General features: G+C 34.7%; 1 protein-coding gene across 1 annotated transcript; it reads right to left on the bottom strand.

Annotated features, from left to right (window-relative positions):
- Positions 1-552: 552 nt before the first annotated feature.
- LOC148596522 (GTPase IMAP family member 4-like) lies at positions 553-12,290 on the bottom strand. Its single transcript, XM_088562854.1, has 2 exons — positions 12,098-12,290; positions 553-3,700 (listed from the first exon to the last, which is right to left on the bottom strand). The coding sequence occupies exon 2, from the start codon at positions 3,184-3,186 to the stop codon at positions 2,416-2,418; it is 771 nt and encodes a 256-aa protein (XP_088418980.1). The 5' UTR covers positions 3,187-3,700; positions 12,098-12,290; the 3' UTR covers positions 553-2,415.
- Positions 12,291-16,959: the final 4,669 nt, after the last annotated feature.

The following is a 16,959-nucleotide window of genomic DNA, read 5'->3' on the forward strand; positions in this document are numbered from 1 at the left end:
TTGCAAATGCATTCAGTATGTGTGTAGGAAGATACCTGTATAGTTATTTATTTTTTCTAAGACAAAAAGTGACTCTTTAGGTTACAGACCACCAATTCAACCAATGAGCATTTGGAACGTACGCAAAAATAGTCCTACGCAGAAATTACCCCTGTTCCTCATAGTGCTGTGAAAAAAGTTCTCATCTTATTTTAAAAATTTAAACAGTTTCTGAAAGGAAAAACATTTCTGTACATTTTATAGGTGCATTTTGCTTCTTGTGATGTGAAGCCTAATCTCCATAATGATTTTTAAATATACCCCTATCTTGTGAAAACACTGGGATTTCCCATGCTATTTATAGACCCTTCACTTCCGGTGACCAGTACTGCACTGCAAGTCTGCTAACCCCATATGCCATTCTGAGGATGGTGAGCTGACATATGTAGAATCATGCTGATATATAGTCATCTGCAGGTTAAAGTTAAGGTAAAGTCCAGAGAAGCCATTGAATATTGTGAAATTAGCATAGAAGCCTATTGGAAGTGGAATTAGTGTTTTTTAGCCTACAGGAGGATAAAAATGGGCCGTGCTTTATATACTTTATATACTGTGTACTATAAACAATTCTACAAACACTCCATTGACTTTCAAATCATATATATGTTATGAATTAAAATTTGATTCACTCGATTGAACTATGTAATTTGTTTTTCTTAGACAGCAATACATACACTGTTTGACTGACATATCTTGAATAAAAGGGCACACTTATGAAAAACTTTGATTGTTATAAAATCAGTCTAAATAAAACCAATGCACATGCATCTTATTAATCTATTCCCTGTATCAAACATTTGGAAATTAAGTATTTGCATTTCAACTTAGGAACAAAGTCCATTAACCCCACCTTTCTTTAAAAATTCGATTACATAATGTAAATCTATTAATTTTCACAGATGCGAATTTTCGCGGATTTTGTCAAGGGAACATATGCACGGGTTTGAATTTTCGTGGTTTCAAAAAGCGCAATATAGTGTTAAAATGCCAACCCTATAATTCTCTCTCCCTTTCGGTAAATGATGACTGCTCCCTTATCAACAGTGTCTGTAGCATCGGGTTTTCCTTGGTGACTAAGAAGATAATTTCCACGTGTGATATCAAATGTTAAGGTTCAATGAAAAGCATATCTGTCACAAGAAAACAACAATTTAAATTTTAATATACATAGCACAAAATATTGATTCATATCTACACAGTCGCATTAAGGATTAAAGGGAGGAAATAAAGTATTAAAAGCCAAGCAAATGTACAATGATATTCTCTATTTCACGGTGGGATTGTTTCAAACGATATAATTATAATGATCTTTGAACCCAATTATTGTTCTATTTGACATACGTAATGAACGTATGAAATATGTCGATACATACGATATATGGAACACCATGGAGAACGTATGCATAACATAACATATCATTGCAGGATTATAAGTTTATCATGTATTGAGTCCTCGGGTTGCGCCTTAAGTAGTTATCAGTAGTTGTAAGAATCATGCAAAATCTGAAAAATGTGATACACCCCAAAAAAAGGCTACATATTTTTATTTTTGTAATTAAGTTGTTTTATGGATCTATATAATGAAATGTGTAATTATTCATTCAAATCTGCCTGCTCTTAGGAGATAATCAACATTGAGAATCCAACAGATTCTATTGTATTTGAGAGTCATTTACAGAGTTATCACTCTTACTTTTGAATTCTACAGTGCATTCTATACAATTTTTATTTCCTATGAGCACGGGTTATAATGAAAAATTAAATGTTAATTTCTGTTTACTAAAGCATTTTAAACAAGATATCAAAAATAAAAATATGTAGGCTTTCCAACCATGTATCACATTTTGCATGATTCTTAGCTATAGTTCTACTTAACAAGCATTCAGCTTATAGTTTATGTTACACTTCAATTTCCTAGTTCCAACGTTTCACGATTCACGATACACGTTTCACGTTTCACATGATTGGGCAAATGTTTCCCTTTTTCTCCAACTGTTTTTTAATATTGTTTGATTTTTCTATCATTTTTCCAATATACATAACATTTTTATGACCAGCCTTCTCAATCTGTCTTATAATTTCTGTTCTTCTTGCTGTAAGCCTTTTCTTATCAGCTTTGCTCGTAACCATCTTTAGTTCGCGGTCTACACCGTCTTTCTGTTGGTTTAAGATGGCAATAGCTTGCATGAGAGTGTCAATATTTTTAAAGTGTTCATCTTTTACATTTTGAAGATCGCTCATCATTTTTTCATGTTGATGTTTTTTCAAAGATCTGACTTTTTTCTTTCTTCTCCGCTTTATTTCAACGTATTCGCACTCAAGTTCCTAACGTTTTTTTTTGTGCTGTTCTAGCTCATGGTATGTCTCTTCCAATCGTCATTCAATGTCATTCAGTTCTGATTGTTCGATTTCGTCTTTAGTTGAAGCGGTATCTGAGATTTCTTTGCCTTTCATTATACGCAAACGCTTGTTTTCTAGTAACCTGTCTCTTTCTTCTGTACAGCTTCGAATTTTTGCCATTAAAACTTCATTTTTGTTACTAAGATTTGATTGAATGTTGTCATAATGACATTCTAATATTTCGACTTCTTTCTTGTTGAGTGTATCTTTTTCTTGTTTTGCTACCTCCAGCAATGGCTGAACATTCTTTTGTGCTTCTTCTATCATTTCGTGGGTATATGGTTGCCATTGGTTCTCGTTTGCTATTTTTGATAGTGTGGCAATTGGGTCTCTTTCCATCTCAATTTTCTTTTCACCCTCGACAAAATTATTAACTGCAATGTAACGATTGTTACATTTTCTAACATAGGTTTGCAGCTGCTCACCTCCTTTCTCAATGTAGGTTTCTATTCCTATACCGTCCCTTTGCAAGTCGTCATACCTTGTAAAAACTAGAACTGAATGGAACTCCATTGAATTGCCGAAAATGTGGAAAAGGTTATCAAGTGCCTCAATTTCCTCTCGGGTAAATCTGCCAATTTGGATAACAATTAAAAAGAGATGCGGACCAGGAAGAGTCATTTGAATACAGTCTATGATACTCTTTCTTATTTCGTCACCTGGAAGTTTGGTATCAAACAGACCAGGAGTATCAATTATCGATATTCTAAATCCTTCCTTTTTTACAAGAGCGCAATTATTCACCATGCAATTTCCGTATTGGGGAGGGGGGGGGGTCCTCACTTCCACTTAAATCTAAAAATAGATCTGCGTGAAATTTCTCTAATTTAACGCAATGTTGCTAAAATGCACCCATATAGCTTTTAAATTTTGAAATAGAAACCGCCATGTCATGCGGCGTTTCTGCGCGTAAATTAAGGTTCAAAAAGGTGGATACTTTTTCAAACATCATTTTTTCAGTAGCTACCCTAAGCCTTAAGTGCTCCATAAAATACACATATATGGGCGGTTAGCTTTCAAATTCGATACTTTTGGTTCCTTAGTGTTCGTACAATGTTTTCATGAAAATATCTTTTTTATTATCCACCAATCGTGAACGTTTTTGTATTTTCCACTGGGCTGCATGTTGGGGTAAAGATCTGGCAGAATTCCAAGAAGACATAATTGCGCTATTGTAACCTAAACATATTCCTCTTTAATTCTGCTCTTTGAGCGGCGATGCTTCGTCGTGGAGCTGGAATTGGTTTTTCTATATCATTTTCTGAAAGTCAAATTAGCATACTTATAAAACGGCTTCATGATTTGTAGCCTATACTAAACCTAGTGTGTTGTAATAAAGAAAAAAAACACAATTTTGTCATTACCCCACATACACTTCCTAGTGCGTTTAAATACATCTTATTGACACCGTTTATTGTGTCGATTTAACTTAAAACCAGTTGTACAAATAAAATGAACTATGTTTGGGCATTCAATTTCATATAGACTTGATGTAATGCTAATGGAACGAATAAAATGAATCATATATCTTATAAACATCATGCAATGCTTATGATATTGATTTTCACTAAGAACTTATTTTCAGACATTCGAGAAAAGGAGCAGTCTTGTTATTGTTCGTTGTAGAGCCTAAAAACTATAGCAGATGTACCTAAAACACAATTGAACCTTTATCTTACTGGGTACTTTTTGCATGTATTTTTGTCGCTATTTCAATTTTAGTATATGTCTTTTTGAAAGCAGAATAGCTCATTGAATACAATATCAAACCACTACTAATATGTGTTGTTTACAAAATGCTGGAATTTATAATCGACAACATATTTGTTCAGCGTGGTGGAAGTGTTTTTCAACAAATAGTCGGCATTTCAATGGGAATAAATTGCACTCCTTTACTTGCTGACCTATTCCTTCACTCTTATGATGCTGACTTCATAGCTGATTTGATATCGCATGGCTAGATCCTTTAATATCCTTTAATATCAGTTTCCGCTATATAGATGACGTATTATATTTAAACAATCCTAATTTCGGGGATTTGATTCGCATATAACCCAAAGAACTTGAGATAAAGGATACTACAGACACTGTAATGGCCGCTTAATACCTTGACCTACACTTAGAAATCGATGGTAAAGGAAAACAATTGACCAAACGTTAAGACAAAGGTGATGATTTTTCATTCAAAATTGTCAACTTTCCTTTCATCTGTGGCAACATCCCTTCAGCACCTGCGTATGGAGTGTTCATATCACAACTCATAGGTTATGCCAGAGCTTGCCGAAAATACCAACACTATTTGTATCGCGACAGAACTCTAACAAATAGGCTTCTGGAACAGGGTTATGTTGCTACAAGATTATAGTCATCACTACAGAAGAAATAGGGAGAGGTGGATAGGGTCGGGCAATTTAGCCTCCGAAAGAATACCACAGTAGGGTATTTTAACGTGCGAGGAACGTGGCATCATTCCCAACACGGTACACAACTATGGTTTGCGGTCAGGTTTTCCGTATCATAGCCTGACAACCCCAGCATGTAACACACCAGGGGTACCCCATTCCACCACCTGGGGCACGCAACCCAGTTGTTCTGAGCACTATTTAGTCGACCTTTTCGACAAGCTTAGCGCTGCTTTTAGATTTGTCATGTCTGACGGACCTATTTCATTGTAAAACGGCAAGTCCGAGGTTCAGTTTTTTTAGTCCCGGGCGTCGGGCTTAAGGAATGTTACCCTGCTGTGTTTGCAGACGAGACACAAAATGGTTGGCCTCAGCCAAAATCTGGAGCTGCTATTAAATTTAAAATGCCATGTTTACCTTTATGATAATTTTTTTTTATGGAAATCCAACAATTTGATGTGCCATTTTCACTCTAGAAATCAACTCATTGAAATTAAACAATGGAAAATGTCAATATTTGCAGCCATTTTAAAAATTACGCATGTTATGTCTTTAGGTTAAAACAGCTACATGAGTGACTTTCACAAAACTTAGTAGTTTTACCAGTTTTATAGAATTGTATAAAAAACAAATTCCGGGATTTGTTTCGATGGCCAATTTGAATTCAGAAGCCATTTTGAAATTCCGATAATTGCTTGTACACTGCTTTAACATGTTTGACTTTCTTGGCTAAGAATGAATTGAATAAACAGTTTCTGAGAAATCGCCATGATATATTTAAGTTCAGAAGAAGTATGATAAGAAAAATAACAATTTAAATTTACGTTTCCACTAGACGTGTGAAAGTCGCCTAACGTCACCGGATGTCCAAATTCTACGACTATGCCAAATTTCAAGGTCCTAGTCACGTAGTTTTCTGAGATATCGCAATGTCCAATATTTAGACCATAATTATAAGTTTTTAATTGTGCTTTCAAGCAGGTCACATTAGTCCCCTAACGTTCCCGATTGTTCACTAAATCCGAAATCATAAATACCAAGTTTCACACGATTCTGAAGACATCTTTACATTATTTTAGATGTTGATCTTGTAGTGTAATCCAAAATATGAATTTATTCACGCTTAAATAGTTTTATATATCTATTAAGTTTGGTTAAGTCATTATTCCTTAAGAAATAAAAAAAAACACCTGAAAAATCACACAAAATCGGCCATTTTTTCTTTTTTTTGTTACCATGGCTACACTTGAAATATCGGTTCACTTTCTTTTGCATGAAGAAATAGAGTTCATAGTGGTAGAATTTCTACCACCACCTCATTTTTTGAAGCCTGCTGGCTGCCTTTTCTTCCGATATATTAAAATGCCCTATATTATGACCTATCTCTCTTTTTGGGCGAAACCCCCGATCAAACCTTTTTTATGGGGGTATAAATATGTGGGTAAAACTCCCCAAATGTTCATTTTGAAAATGGCAGCCGATACGTTGTACAAACTATCGATTGATACGCAGATCCTTAATCGGGACGGTTTAAAAAACCTAGATATCTAATTTCATCGAAATCGGACAATTTGAACTTAGACGGCAATTTTGAAAATGGCGGCCGATACGTAGTACAAATTATTTGTTGAGCCGCAGATCCTTACTCGGGACGGCTCAAAGATACTAGATATCAATTGTAATAAAAATCTGATTATTTCTGATTATCGAACGTGTTTTCAGCGATTTTGAACGGAATGTTTTACCCGATTTTTTTTCATAAGCTTCATATTTATATCTAGTTCGATTGAATTCTGGTCAGCATTTTTTTAGTTCAAAATTTCCAGTGTCAAAAATATGATCCTTTTCGTTCGGCGACCGTTTTGAAAAAAATGGGGGCAATTGAAAAAACAAATTTGTTAGATTTGTATCTTTCGAATTGTAGTTTTTACTTCCTGTGATGTTTCATTTCATTCATATTAGCCTCTTTGGAGAAAAGAGCTGACATTTCCAAGAATTTTTTATAACAAACGAATTATAATACCAATAACAATAAGAAGAAACCCAGGAAAAACAATAAGTCGTGGTTGACGACTTAATAAAAAATTTAAGTTGTGTTTGAAAGCAAGTCATATAGGTATCCTCAGGTTCCTAAATGGCGAATGAAAAAGTGATACTGTGTTTCCAAGAAAACACAAAAGTCGCTAAAACCGGTAAATGGACGGCTTGGACAAAATCTGAAACTGCCATTAAATTTAAAATGCAACGTTTAACATAGAAATCAATTTCATTGAAATCAAACAATGTGGATTTTTTTTTTTGTCATTTTGACGGCCATTTAAGAAAAAGAAACTTCTCGATTTTTAACACCTGTGATTTCAACAGGTAAAAACATATATATATGTATATATATATAATATAAGTCTAAAGGATTGTACAACGATACCGATAAAGATGTTAACACACTATAATAAAGTATATAATGGGCAAAATTTTCAGTCAACAAATGACCTTCTTCAGTGCCTTAAATAAACATGTTATATATATATAGAAAGGTCTAAAAATTCCCCAACGATGTTAGAACTGTCTGGGCTGTAACTTAGTACACGATGTATGGTAGTACGGGGCAGTTCATTTAGATGTTATTATGTAGGATAGAGGATCAAATTAATGATGCATGTCACAACAAATCAATATTATACAATATATGTAAACGTATAGAAAGGTCTGGAAAATTCCTAACGATGTTAGAACTGTCAAAATTTGCTTTCTTTGTTTTGTTTGTTTTTGGGGGTTTAACGTCCGAGCAGCAATATAAAATTTGCTTACTATACGTTTACATATCTTCCCTGTATCAAATTGACCCGATGAAGCAGTGTAGTGTATAGAGTCACATTCTGAGACGTTTATATATATAATGACCCGGCCAACGAAAGCTATATTTTTATATAGCCTAGCTGGCCGAGTGGTCTAGGGCGCTGGACCAAAATTTGCATCGTAAATTTGACAGTTCTAACATTGTTGGGAATTGTTCAGACCTATATATATACAACGTCTCAGAATGTGACGACTCTATTCTCTACACTGCTCCATCGGATCAAATTGATACACACAAGATAACGTAAACTTATATAAAACTGGCATTTTTTGTATTCTAAGATCCCAAGACATGACATCAGTTATTGGAGATTTTAATGCAAAAGTAGGAGCAGATAACAATGATGCTAAACAACTTGTAGGAAATCTTGGATGTGGCATTCGAAATGAAAAAGGTGAACAACTTGTTGAGGCACTGTCTTTCCGCATAGGGATATTCATCAACTGACTTGATAATCAGCACTGTTAATAAAATTGAACATGTGATAATCATCATTAAGTGGAAAAGATCAATCTTTGATGCTTTCATGGAACCAGGTGCAAACAGTGACTGATAACTATTTGATGTCAGTAATTATAAAAAAAACCCTGAAAATCAGCAAATATGGGTGAAATAAGAGTGGTTAATAAAATTATTGAATGACACAGTTACATGGGTTAGATCATCAAAAACACAGTTCAAAGTCAAACAGGGTAATACATTTGCAACTGATAAGGAAGAAGCTAAATGTTGGTTAAAACGCTTTAGGTAGGTTCAAAGAATAATCAAAGAAACCAAGGTTAAAGCGGTAATCAAAATAATGTAATCCAAGGACAAATACCAGAAATGGAAAACAGACATACACAACAAAGAGCAGTCATACATACAAAATAACAAAAACAAAAGAGCAACTCGGACTCAACTAAAAACTTGGAGCATGGACCAGGTGCAACAGTAGGGTATGTGTCCTCTGCTTTTCTAGAAACACCCGTGAGTTGCTCATAAAAAAGTCAAGTCCGGGGTAGACGAAAGAGGAAAGGAAAACTATGACACGTTGAATAAATCAATTTTCATAGTGCAGATGGATACACCATAATGATCCAGAGTTCATGATGACGATCATAAAACTTCTGTTGTGATAACTTCAATCTTGTTTCAACATTACCCAGTTCCAGCCTATTTGTTAGAGTTCTAGCGCGAGACAAAAAATCTGCGTTGTTTCGGCAAGCTCTGGCAAAACGTATGAGTTGTGATATGAACACTACATACGCATGTGCTAAAGGGATGTTGCCACAGTTGAAAGGAATGTTGACAATTCTGAATGAAAAGTAATCACGTTTATCGTAACGTTTGATCAATAGTTTTCCTTTACCATCGAATTCTAAGTGTTTATATCAAGTATGTCTTAATAATTTTTTCCTATCTGGTTATGTCACGTTCGTAAAAATACATTTATATGAGTAACAGTGTTAATGGCGATAAGGGGTGGAAACAAATACTCGAGGATTTTATCGAAAGGCTGAGCACTCGAGTACAATTCAAGTTAACTTTTATTCATTAATATTTTGTAGGGAGATGTCATAATACACAATAACAATACTCAAGTATCCAACTTCCTATGTCTTGCCACTCCTTAATTAATTATATATTGTTCATCACGACGATATTCTTTTGTTCAAATAAATTTATGGTACAGGACTGTATATTCGAACTTTCAACCTTCTTTAATGTCTACCTGATAAGGGTCGATTTGATGAAACTTTTTTCTCAATTGAAATTGACTTTTTTGATTCTCAAACTATTTTAAATAGATTTTTTTAGTCGAAGATATATCATGTATATTGATTCCAATGACAAATGAATGTGTGTGTGTGTGTGTGTGTGTGTGTGTGTGTGTGTGTGTGTGCTTCTTTTTAAAAATTATAAATAAATTTGAACTTATTTTTATTCTGCTGAGGTTTGTGGCGATAAGATAATATTGGATACAACGTATGATGAGAGCAATTAAACAAACCATACAATTTTGTTACGTATGTTGTTATATAGTATTGTTGTTAGTAATAGTAATGAAACTTTTTCGGGGCATTTTTCTCAATTTATTTAATTGATCACTCGAACCACATTTATGTTGAGCAAAACGCTTGTATATGCACGTAGCACACGGCCTTTGATTTACTCCTGTCCTCAATTTGCGAGATAGATTCATTACCTAATGATATATTATTCATGCATTCTGGACATGATCGACCAAATGACTCAAAATTTCTAAATTAAATATATTTTCTTTGATATGATTGCAAACAATAACTAGAAGTCCCCGGGAGCCTTAGTGGTACACCTTTGGTAAGCAGCTGAATGATTATTGAAAACTGATTTTTGAAGTCTTAACCCGTCCTCTGGTAACAAAATATTGAATACCATTGACATCAATTTGCTTTTCTTGAGTTTGACTTTCTTTTGACGCAAAATTCCATCATGTTTCTAGCCATAACCCTAAAATTTAAATAAACCACCCTGTTATGGTTTGGAACCTTATTGAATGTTTTTATAAGGAAAAACCAACAAATGTACATGTAAACGCACAGAACCAATGGCCTACAGACGACGAGAACAAGTTATATTACGTTATACGTCCACAAGATCTTCCGTAAAAACTACTTCTTGATCCGTGTGGAAAAATCTCTAGATCATTGAAGGGTTATATATGTCCACTAATTTCGGTAAAAATCCGCTTACAGAGTCAGTGAATATTTTTTGAAAATATCAATTTATAAAATAGCAAAGAAGTCAAATAGGACAATAACTCAACCTAATTGCTGGTAAATATCTTCATTGATAAACTATTTTATGCTGAAAAGTTTAACCCCGAAATATTTAATTTTCTTTTTTTAAACTCTTCCATAACCCCATGCTGTATATTTAGTAACAACAGCTCAAACGTATTGAGAAGTTAAATATTTATCAAATTATGTTCTAATTATTTTATTAGTTTCATAGATTGGGAATGATGGCGGACGACAGATGAACAATCTTTATATTATGACGAAGGTGAAACATTTTAATGCTCCCGAAGAAATTTTAATTAAAAACACCTTTGATTTATCAGCTCAGATAACCTTCAAATATAGCAAATTTTGTAATTATACTTATTAAATATTAATTATCCTACAGCATTATCCTAATTGTCAGGGTCTAAAATGTTTATTGGACGAAATGGTCGCCGGCATTCGTAAGAAATTCTGGGTTTTAATGGTCTGAAATGTTTTTGGGTCGAATTGTTTGGTATAGGAAAACAATATGGTTTTTATATACTGGCAAACGTCTTGACAGATTTCTTTTATTTCATTTAATTTAGTTTCATTCTATTTCGATTTGTATCATTTAATTATGTTTTTGTTTTTGTTTCGTTTTGATTAATTTTTTTCGAATGGTTTCGTTTCGATACTGTTTTATAGATTCTTTTCGTTTCGTTTTGATTCGTTATCCTTTGGCAATTTTTATGTACCCAAGAATTATGGGTTATATTGATGACATTGTTTTCGTAAATATCTGGACATTATACTGAAGAGTATTTTGGCCAACACTATCTTGTAAAATCTTTGATTCGATTTAAATTTAATCATCGAAACTAGCGAATATTTTCTGTGACTGGTTAGGTTCTCAATCGCTTTTACAAAGTATATGCAAATGAAGCTGTCATTTTGCTGTTTTACAGCTCCTGAAAATGAAGGTACAAAATGGATATTGATGCTTTTTTGGCCGTAAGTATACAGCACCAAGTTGATAATATAACCATTATTCTCAGTGGGTTTCAAAATATGCATCCACATTTAAATCATGTTTCATAAGGCTTTTTGGCACTGTTTACACAAAATTCATATTTGGATATACTTTCAGTTTGAACAATGAAGGAAATCGTGTTGTTAAAGAATAATCAAGGATTCTGGCGGATATCAAAAGAATATAACCAGGGACAAAGACCAGAAATGGAAAACACACAAAGACACGCAAAGTAACAAACGTAAATAAACAACTCGGACTCAACTAAAACTGCTTTTTTAGAAAAACTTGCTGAGTTGCACATAAAAAGTCAAATCCGGTGTAGACCAAAGAGGAGAGGAAAGCCATGTCACGTTGAACATATCAGTTTCCATTGTGCAGATGGATACACCGTATTGATTCACGAGTTGATGACGACCATAAAACTTCTTTAGTGATTCCTTCAATCTTGTAGCAACATAAAGAAGCCAACTTGTGAGAAATCTAGCGCGATAAAAAAGTCTGCGTAGTTCCAGCAAGCTCTGCTATAACGTATTAGTTTTTGAAAATTTAAAATGATAAAATTAAAGCGTTCAACTATCTTATTTTATACGTTTTGTTAACATGCACTAATAATATTCTATCTTAATGATATTATTACCTAATTCAAAGGGTTGTTTTGCCATCCGTCCACCACTTTTTTGATAATTGATGCCCTCCTTTTAAGGAATGTTAAGTAATTATATAAGACTCACTATTTGGGTTTAAAAATAAAGTTTCTCTGTACAATGGCAAATATATGTCGACAAACAGGTAACAGTGAATTTGAAAAATTTCCGTATTTAAACATCGTCTTAATGAAATTATATATGTCTATATATACTGTGTAGTTTACGTAGATCTGTCGAGGATATTGATCGACTGTTTAGTACATAAAGTATGTAATGTGAACTATTCTATAGCTTTTTTTCTGTAAACAAGAACAAATTTTACAAATAAAGCAAAGCAATCTTAAGAACAAAAAAAGAACATATATATCAGTGTCATGTATGATTTCTTTTTGAGCAGAAATTATGAACCTTATTTCTCTACAAATGATCCAGTCAAAGTTTATGTTTGAGAATAAATTTAACTTTAAGAGGCACCATGCAGGTCAGGGTGTTAAAAGAATAGGCCTGCAGCAGCGCTAAGCTTGTCGTAAAAGGCGACTAAATAGTGCTCAGAACAGAGCAACTGGGATGTGTGCCCCTGGTGGTGGAATGGGGTACCCCTGGCATGTTACGTGCTGGGGTTGTCAGGCTTAAATACGCAAAACCTGACCGAAAACCATAGTGGTGCACCGTGTTGGGGAAAATGCCACGTTCCTGGCACGTTAAAATACCCTACTGTGGTATTCTCCCGGAGTAGGAACCGTAGGGCTCCGCCACAGGAGGCTAAAATGCCCGACCCTACCTACCTCTCCCTATTTCCAGTGGCAATCAAAATTTGTCGACCCCCATTGTCCTTGTGTCCCATCCCTTTTTCATTTCATCATCACTTCATGTTCATTTTATCATCAATTTCATGTTCTTCGTCTGAATATAGCAGAAATATTACTGCTCGAACGTTAAACCCCAACAAACAAATTTAAGAGGGTTGATTTGAGATAGTTGGATTTGGCCTGGCAATACCTCCCCCTGTGGCGAAGTGCAATGGTTAAGAATATCACAGCAGGGTTTTTCAAGTTGCAAGGAACTTGACATATTTCCCATCACGTCGCACCACTATGGTTTATTACTAGGTTTTATGTATTACTGACGACCCTAGTATGTAACATGCAGGTGCACCCCATTCCACTACTTTGGACACACAACCCAGCTGCCCTGTGGGAAGACGCCCTACCCCCGGCCAGGGTTCTGAGTGCTATTTAGTCGCCTTTTACTACAAACTTAGCGCCGCTGTCGGCCTATTATTTTGAATGGGATAACTTTGGCATTCTACTTGCTGGGGTCGTCAGGCCATAATACTAAAAACTTAACCGCAAACCACAGAGGTGGAATGTGTTGGGATAGATGCCACGTTCCTTGCAAGTTAAAAAAAACCTTGCTGTGGTATTCATTAGAGTAGGAACCTTTTTGCACCGCCACAGGAGGCTAAATTGCCTGATCCTACCCACCTTCCCTATTTCAAGTGGCAATCAAAATTCGTCGACCATATAATCATTGCGTCCCATCCCATTTTTTTCATCATTACTGCATCTTCATTTTATCATACATTTCTTGTTCATTGCCTGGATATAGTTAAAATATTACTGCTTGGGCGTTAAACACCAACAATCAATCAACCAATTTTAGCAGTAAAGAACAATGTTGTGTTTATAGCAGCCTACATAGCCGATATAAAAAAAATCAGGCGCACAAATTGAGTCGCTGTTAGGTAAAGTCAACAGAGTGGTGTCGAAACTTCTACATCAAATGTTCGATTCATGGGGAAACCATTGATAGACCTGTTTGCTTCAAACACTCGATTGTTATGGACAAGAGATCCAGATGTCTTTGCTCCATAGATTGCTTAAACTTATGCCTGTTCTCCTCTGTGTCACATGGAAAAGTATCAATGCGAGTTGATTCTGATTTCACTATTTTGCCTAAACAATAATGACAAACTTCTAATTCAGGAAAATTTGCTAACTCAGGGCAAGATCAAATTTTGCTACCAAAGCCCAGAGGTGTTCCAGCTGAATGCAAGGCGAATATCGACAATCAGTTCAATGGAAAAAAAGTTTACAAAAAAAAAACACCAGAAAGTCGCTACAACAGTCAAGGAGGGCTGGAAATTAGAAAGATTACGAGTCCCTCTTCAGATGATTTAGTAGCGGTGTTGCGAACTGGATCTTGATTCCGTTACTGCAGCTTAATACAACTAAGATATTTCTTTTAACAGACTTGCTTGACAAAAGGGGGGGGTAACGTATAGAATGATAGCAGAATACTGGTTTATGTTATCATCTGTTTTAGCTCCTATTGACAAGATCTTAGTGTTTAATTTTAAGACCTCCTGATCGAATGCTGTAAACTGAATGAGATCTGTCCCTTGTTTTAGATGTTCTTAAACAACCTACCTTTGAACCTATAAAATGTGATATGCTGAAATATTGAACTTGTCAAATAGGATGGAATTTCTCATTACTATTCAAGAATTTTCGTTCTATCGTTTCTCAAAAATAAGCAATACCTTTTTTAACATTTATTCAACAACATTATGTCAATTTATTTAACTTATTTCATGCATGCATAAAATGAACTGGATTTTACATATATTTTAAAAATTTCTTGGAAGATAAAGTTGTAAAAGTAGCTATGTAGATGTTTTGTTTTTATTTTTGTCACGTGTTGAAATTTATAGTAATAATACTAACCCTACGACGATTTTAAAACAAAACGAATTTTTAAAAGAGAGGGAGAGAATGAGTCGTGAAAATGTAAGTTATATTTATCGAATGTTAGAAAAATCAACCAATTAACTTGTGGAGACAATTGGCGACAAGGAGAAGCTTTTGCCCATGCACGTAAAATGTTTTGTACCTAGGTAATCAAAAGAAAGGACTGAAAGGTTGTTTATACAGGATTTAATTATAATCTACAGTAAGTGTATGCAAGTTCTGTCTTTTCAGTCATACCTTCTTTATCGTATTCTAGTGATAGATATAATCAAAATATACTCCCTAATTCAGCTTTGTTTAGTAAGGACATGCATGTTATGTCATATCTTTATACATTAAATATGTGTTATTTTGAACCATCAGTTTTATGAACTTAATCTGGTAATACCCATTATGTTTTTTTACATTTCGTTAGCACTTTCGAAAATATTTCTTCTTTCTTTAATACGGCGAACAACACTGATTTATTGTTTACGTTTGATTAAAAACAATATTTGCGAAAAGCAAAAAAAACCAAATGGAGTTTAGCATTCCAAGTTTTATGTATGTCTGTTTATTTATGACTGATAGTTAAGTTTGAGGTCAAAATGTTTTGTGTAGTTCATTCACTCCAAACGGGGTGAAGCTATAAAAAACGATGTCAAGATCAGTTTACATAATACTATTATATGCAGGTCATAAGTGGATAACAGTTTTATAAAATTGATATAACCAAAGCATTTTGCATTTTATATTATGGCATGTTAATTACACAAAAAGATGTAAAATCCGAAAATAAAATGTTGTTAGCCTGTTACATGTATATTCAAGGTTAACCTGATTAAATGTATGAAATTTGAGTATTAATTTTTTTAAATACCGTACACAGTGCACGCTAGTAATATCACATTACAATTTTGTTTATATCCATAAACTCATTTACAGTCCCTGTATGGATTTGACTTTCCACTTGCCCCATACGCCATTCCCCCATACCCAATGGCCCCAAGCCCCATTCCCGTTAGACCCATCCCCCATTGCCCCAGCCCCCATTGCCCCATACCCTATTCCCTATAGCCCCATTCCTCCATCATCCATATTCGTTGTCTAATGCTTTTTTCCCATTCCGAAAAGAAAAAGTAAAGTAAATGTTTTATCAAATACATATAATGCATTAGGATATACAAAAGTTTTCTGCAATTAATATTGATTATAGGATCTCGCCGGCGAGGTCGAGAATTACCGAAATAACGCGATATTAGCATTGTTTACATGAATTATCGCCACTCCGAGCTGCATGAGAAATAATCATGCAAAATATTCTTTAACCTATATGTATAAATTGTGCACGATTTTGATTTCTAAGATTATCCTGAAAAATATTAAAATTGTCCAGATAAGATTTTTGTTGATTATTGTTATACATATATTTCAGACCAAATTCTTGAAAATGTTTGTTTGTTTGTTGGGGTTTAACGTCCAAGCAGCAATATTTCAGCTATAATCAGACAATGAACATGAAACGGATGGTAAAATGAACATGAAATGAAAAAACAGGATGGGTCACAAGGATAATAGGGTCGACAAATTTTGATTGCCACTGGAAAAAGGGGGGATGGGTAAGGTCGGGCAATTTAGCCTCTTGTGGCGGAACGCAAAGGTTCCTACTCCGGGAGAATACCACAGCAGGGTTCTTTAACGTGCGAGGAACGTGGCATCTTTCCCAACACGGTGCACCACTATGGTTTGCGGTCAGGTTTTCCGTACTATAGCCTGACAACCCCAGCATGTAACACGCCAGGGGTACCCCATTCCACCTCCTGGGGCACACATCCCAGTTGCTCTGTTGCAGAGCGCCTAGCCCCCGGCTAGGTTTCTGAGCACTATTTAGTCGCCTTATACGACAAGCTTAGCGCTGCTGCAAGCCTATTCTTTTAACACCCGGACCTGCACGGGGCTCTTGAAAATGATATATTTTTGCATACACTTGAAATCAATGGTCATATATTATTGTTGAAAATGTTAAAATCGTCAAAAAAGTATTATGTGTGTGGCTTTGATATTAATTTAAAACAGTTTTCTTAAAAATGATATCTTTCTTCAGATTGTAAGGGTCAATTTTA

Source organism: Perna viridis, chromosome 15 (genome assembly GCF_037379345.1).
Source record: "Perna viridis isolate PV_CMFRI_1.1 ecotype Kerala chromosome 15, ASM3737934v1, whole genome shotgun sequence".
NCBI lineage: Eukaryota > Metazoa > Mollusca > Bivalvia > Mytilida > Mytilidae > Perna > Perna viridis.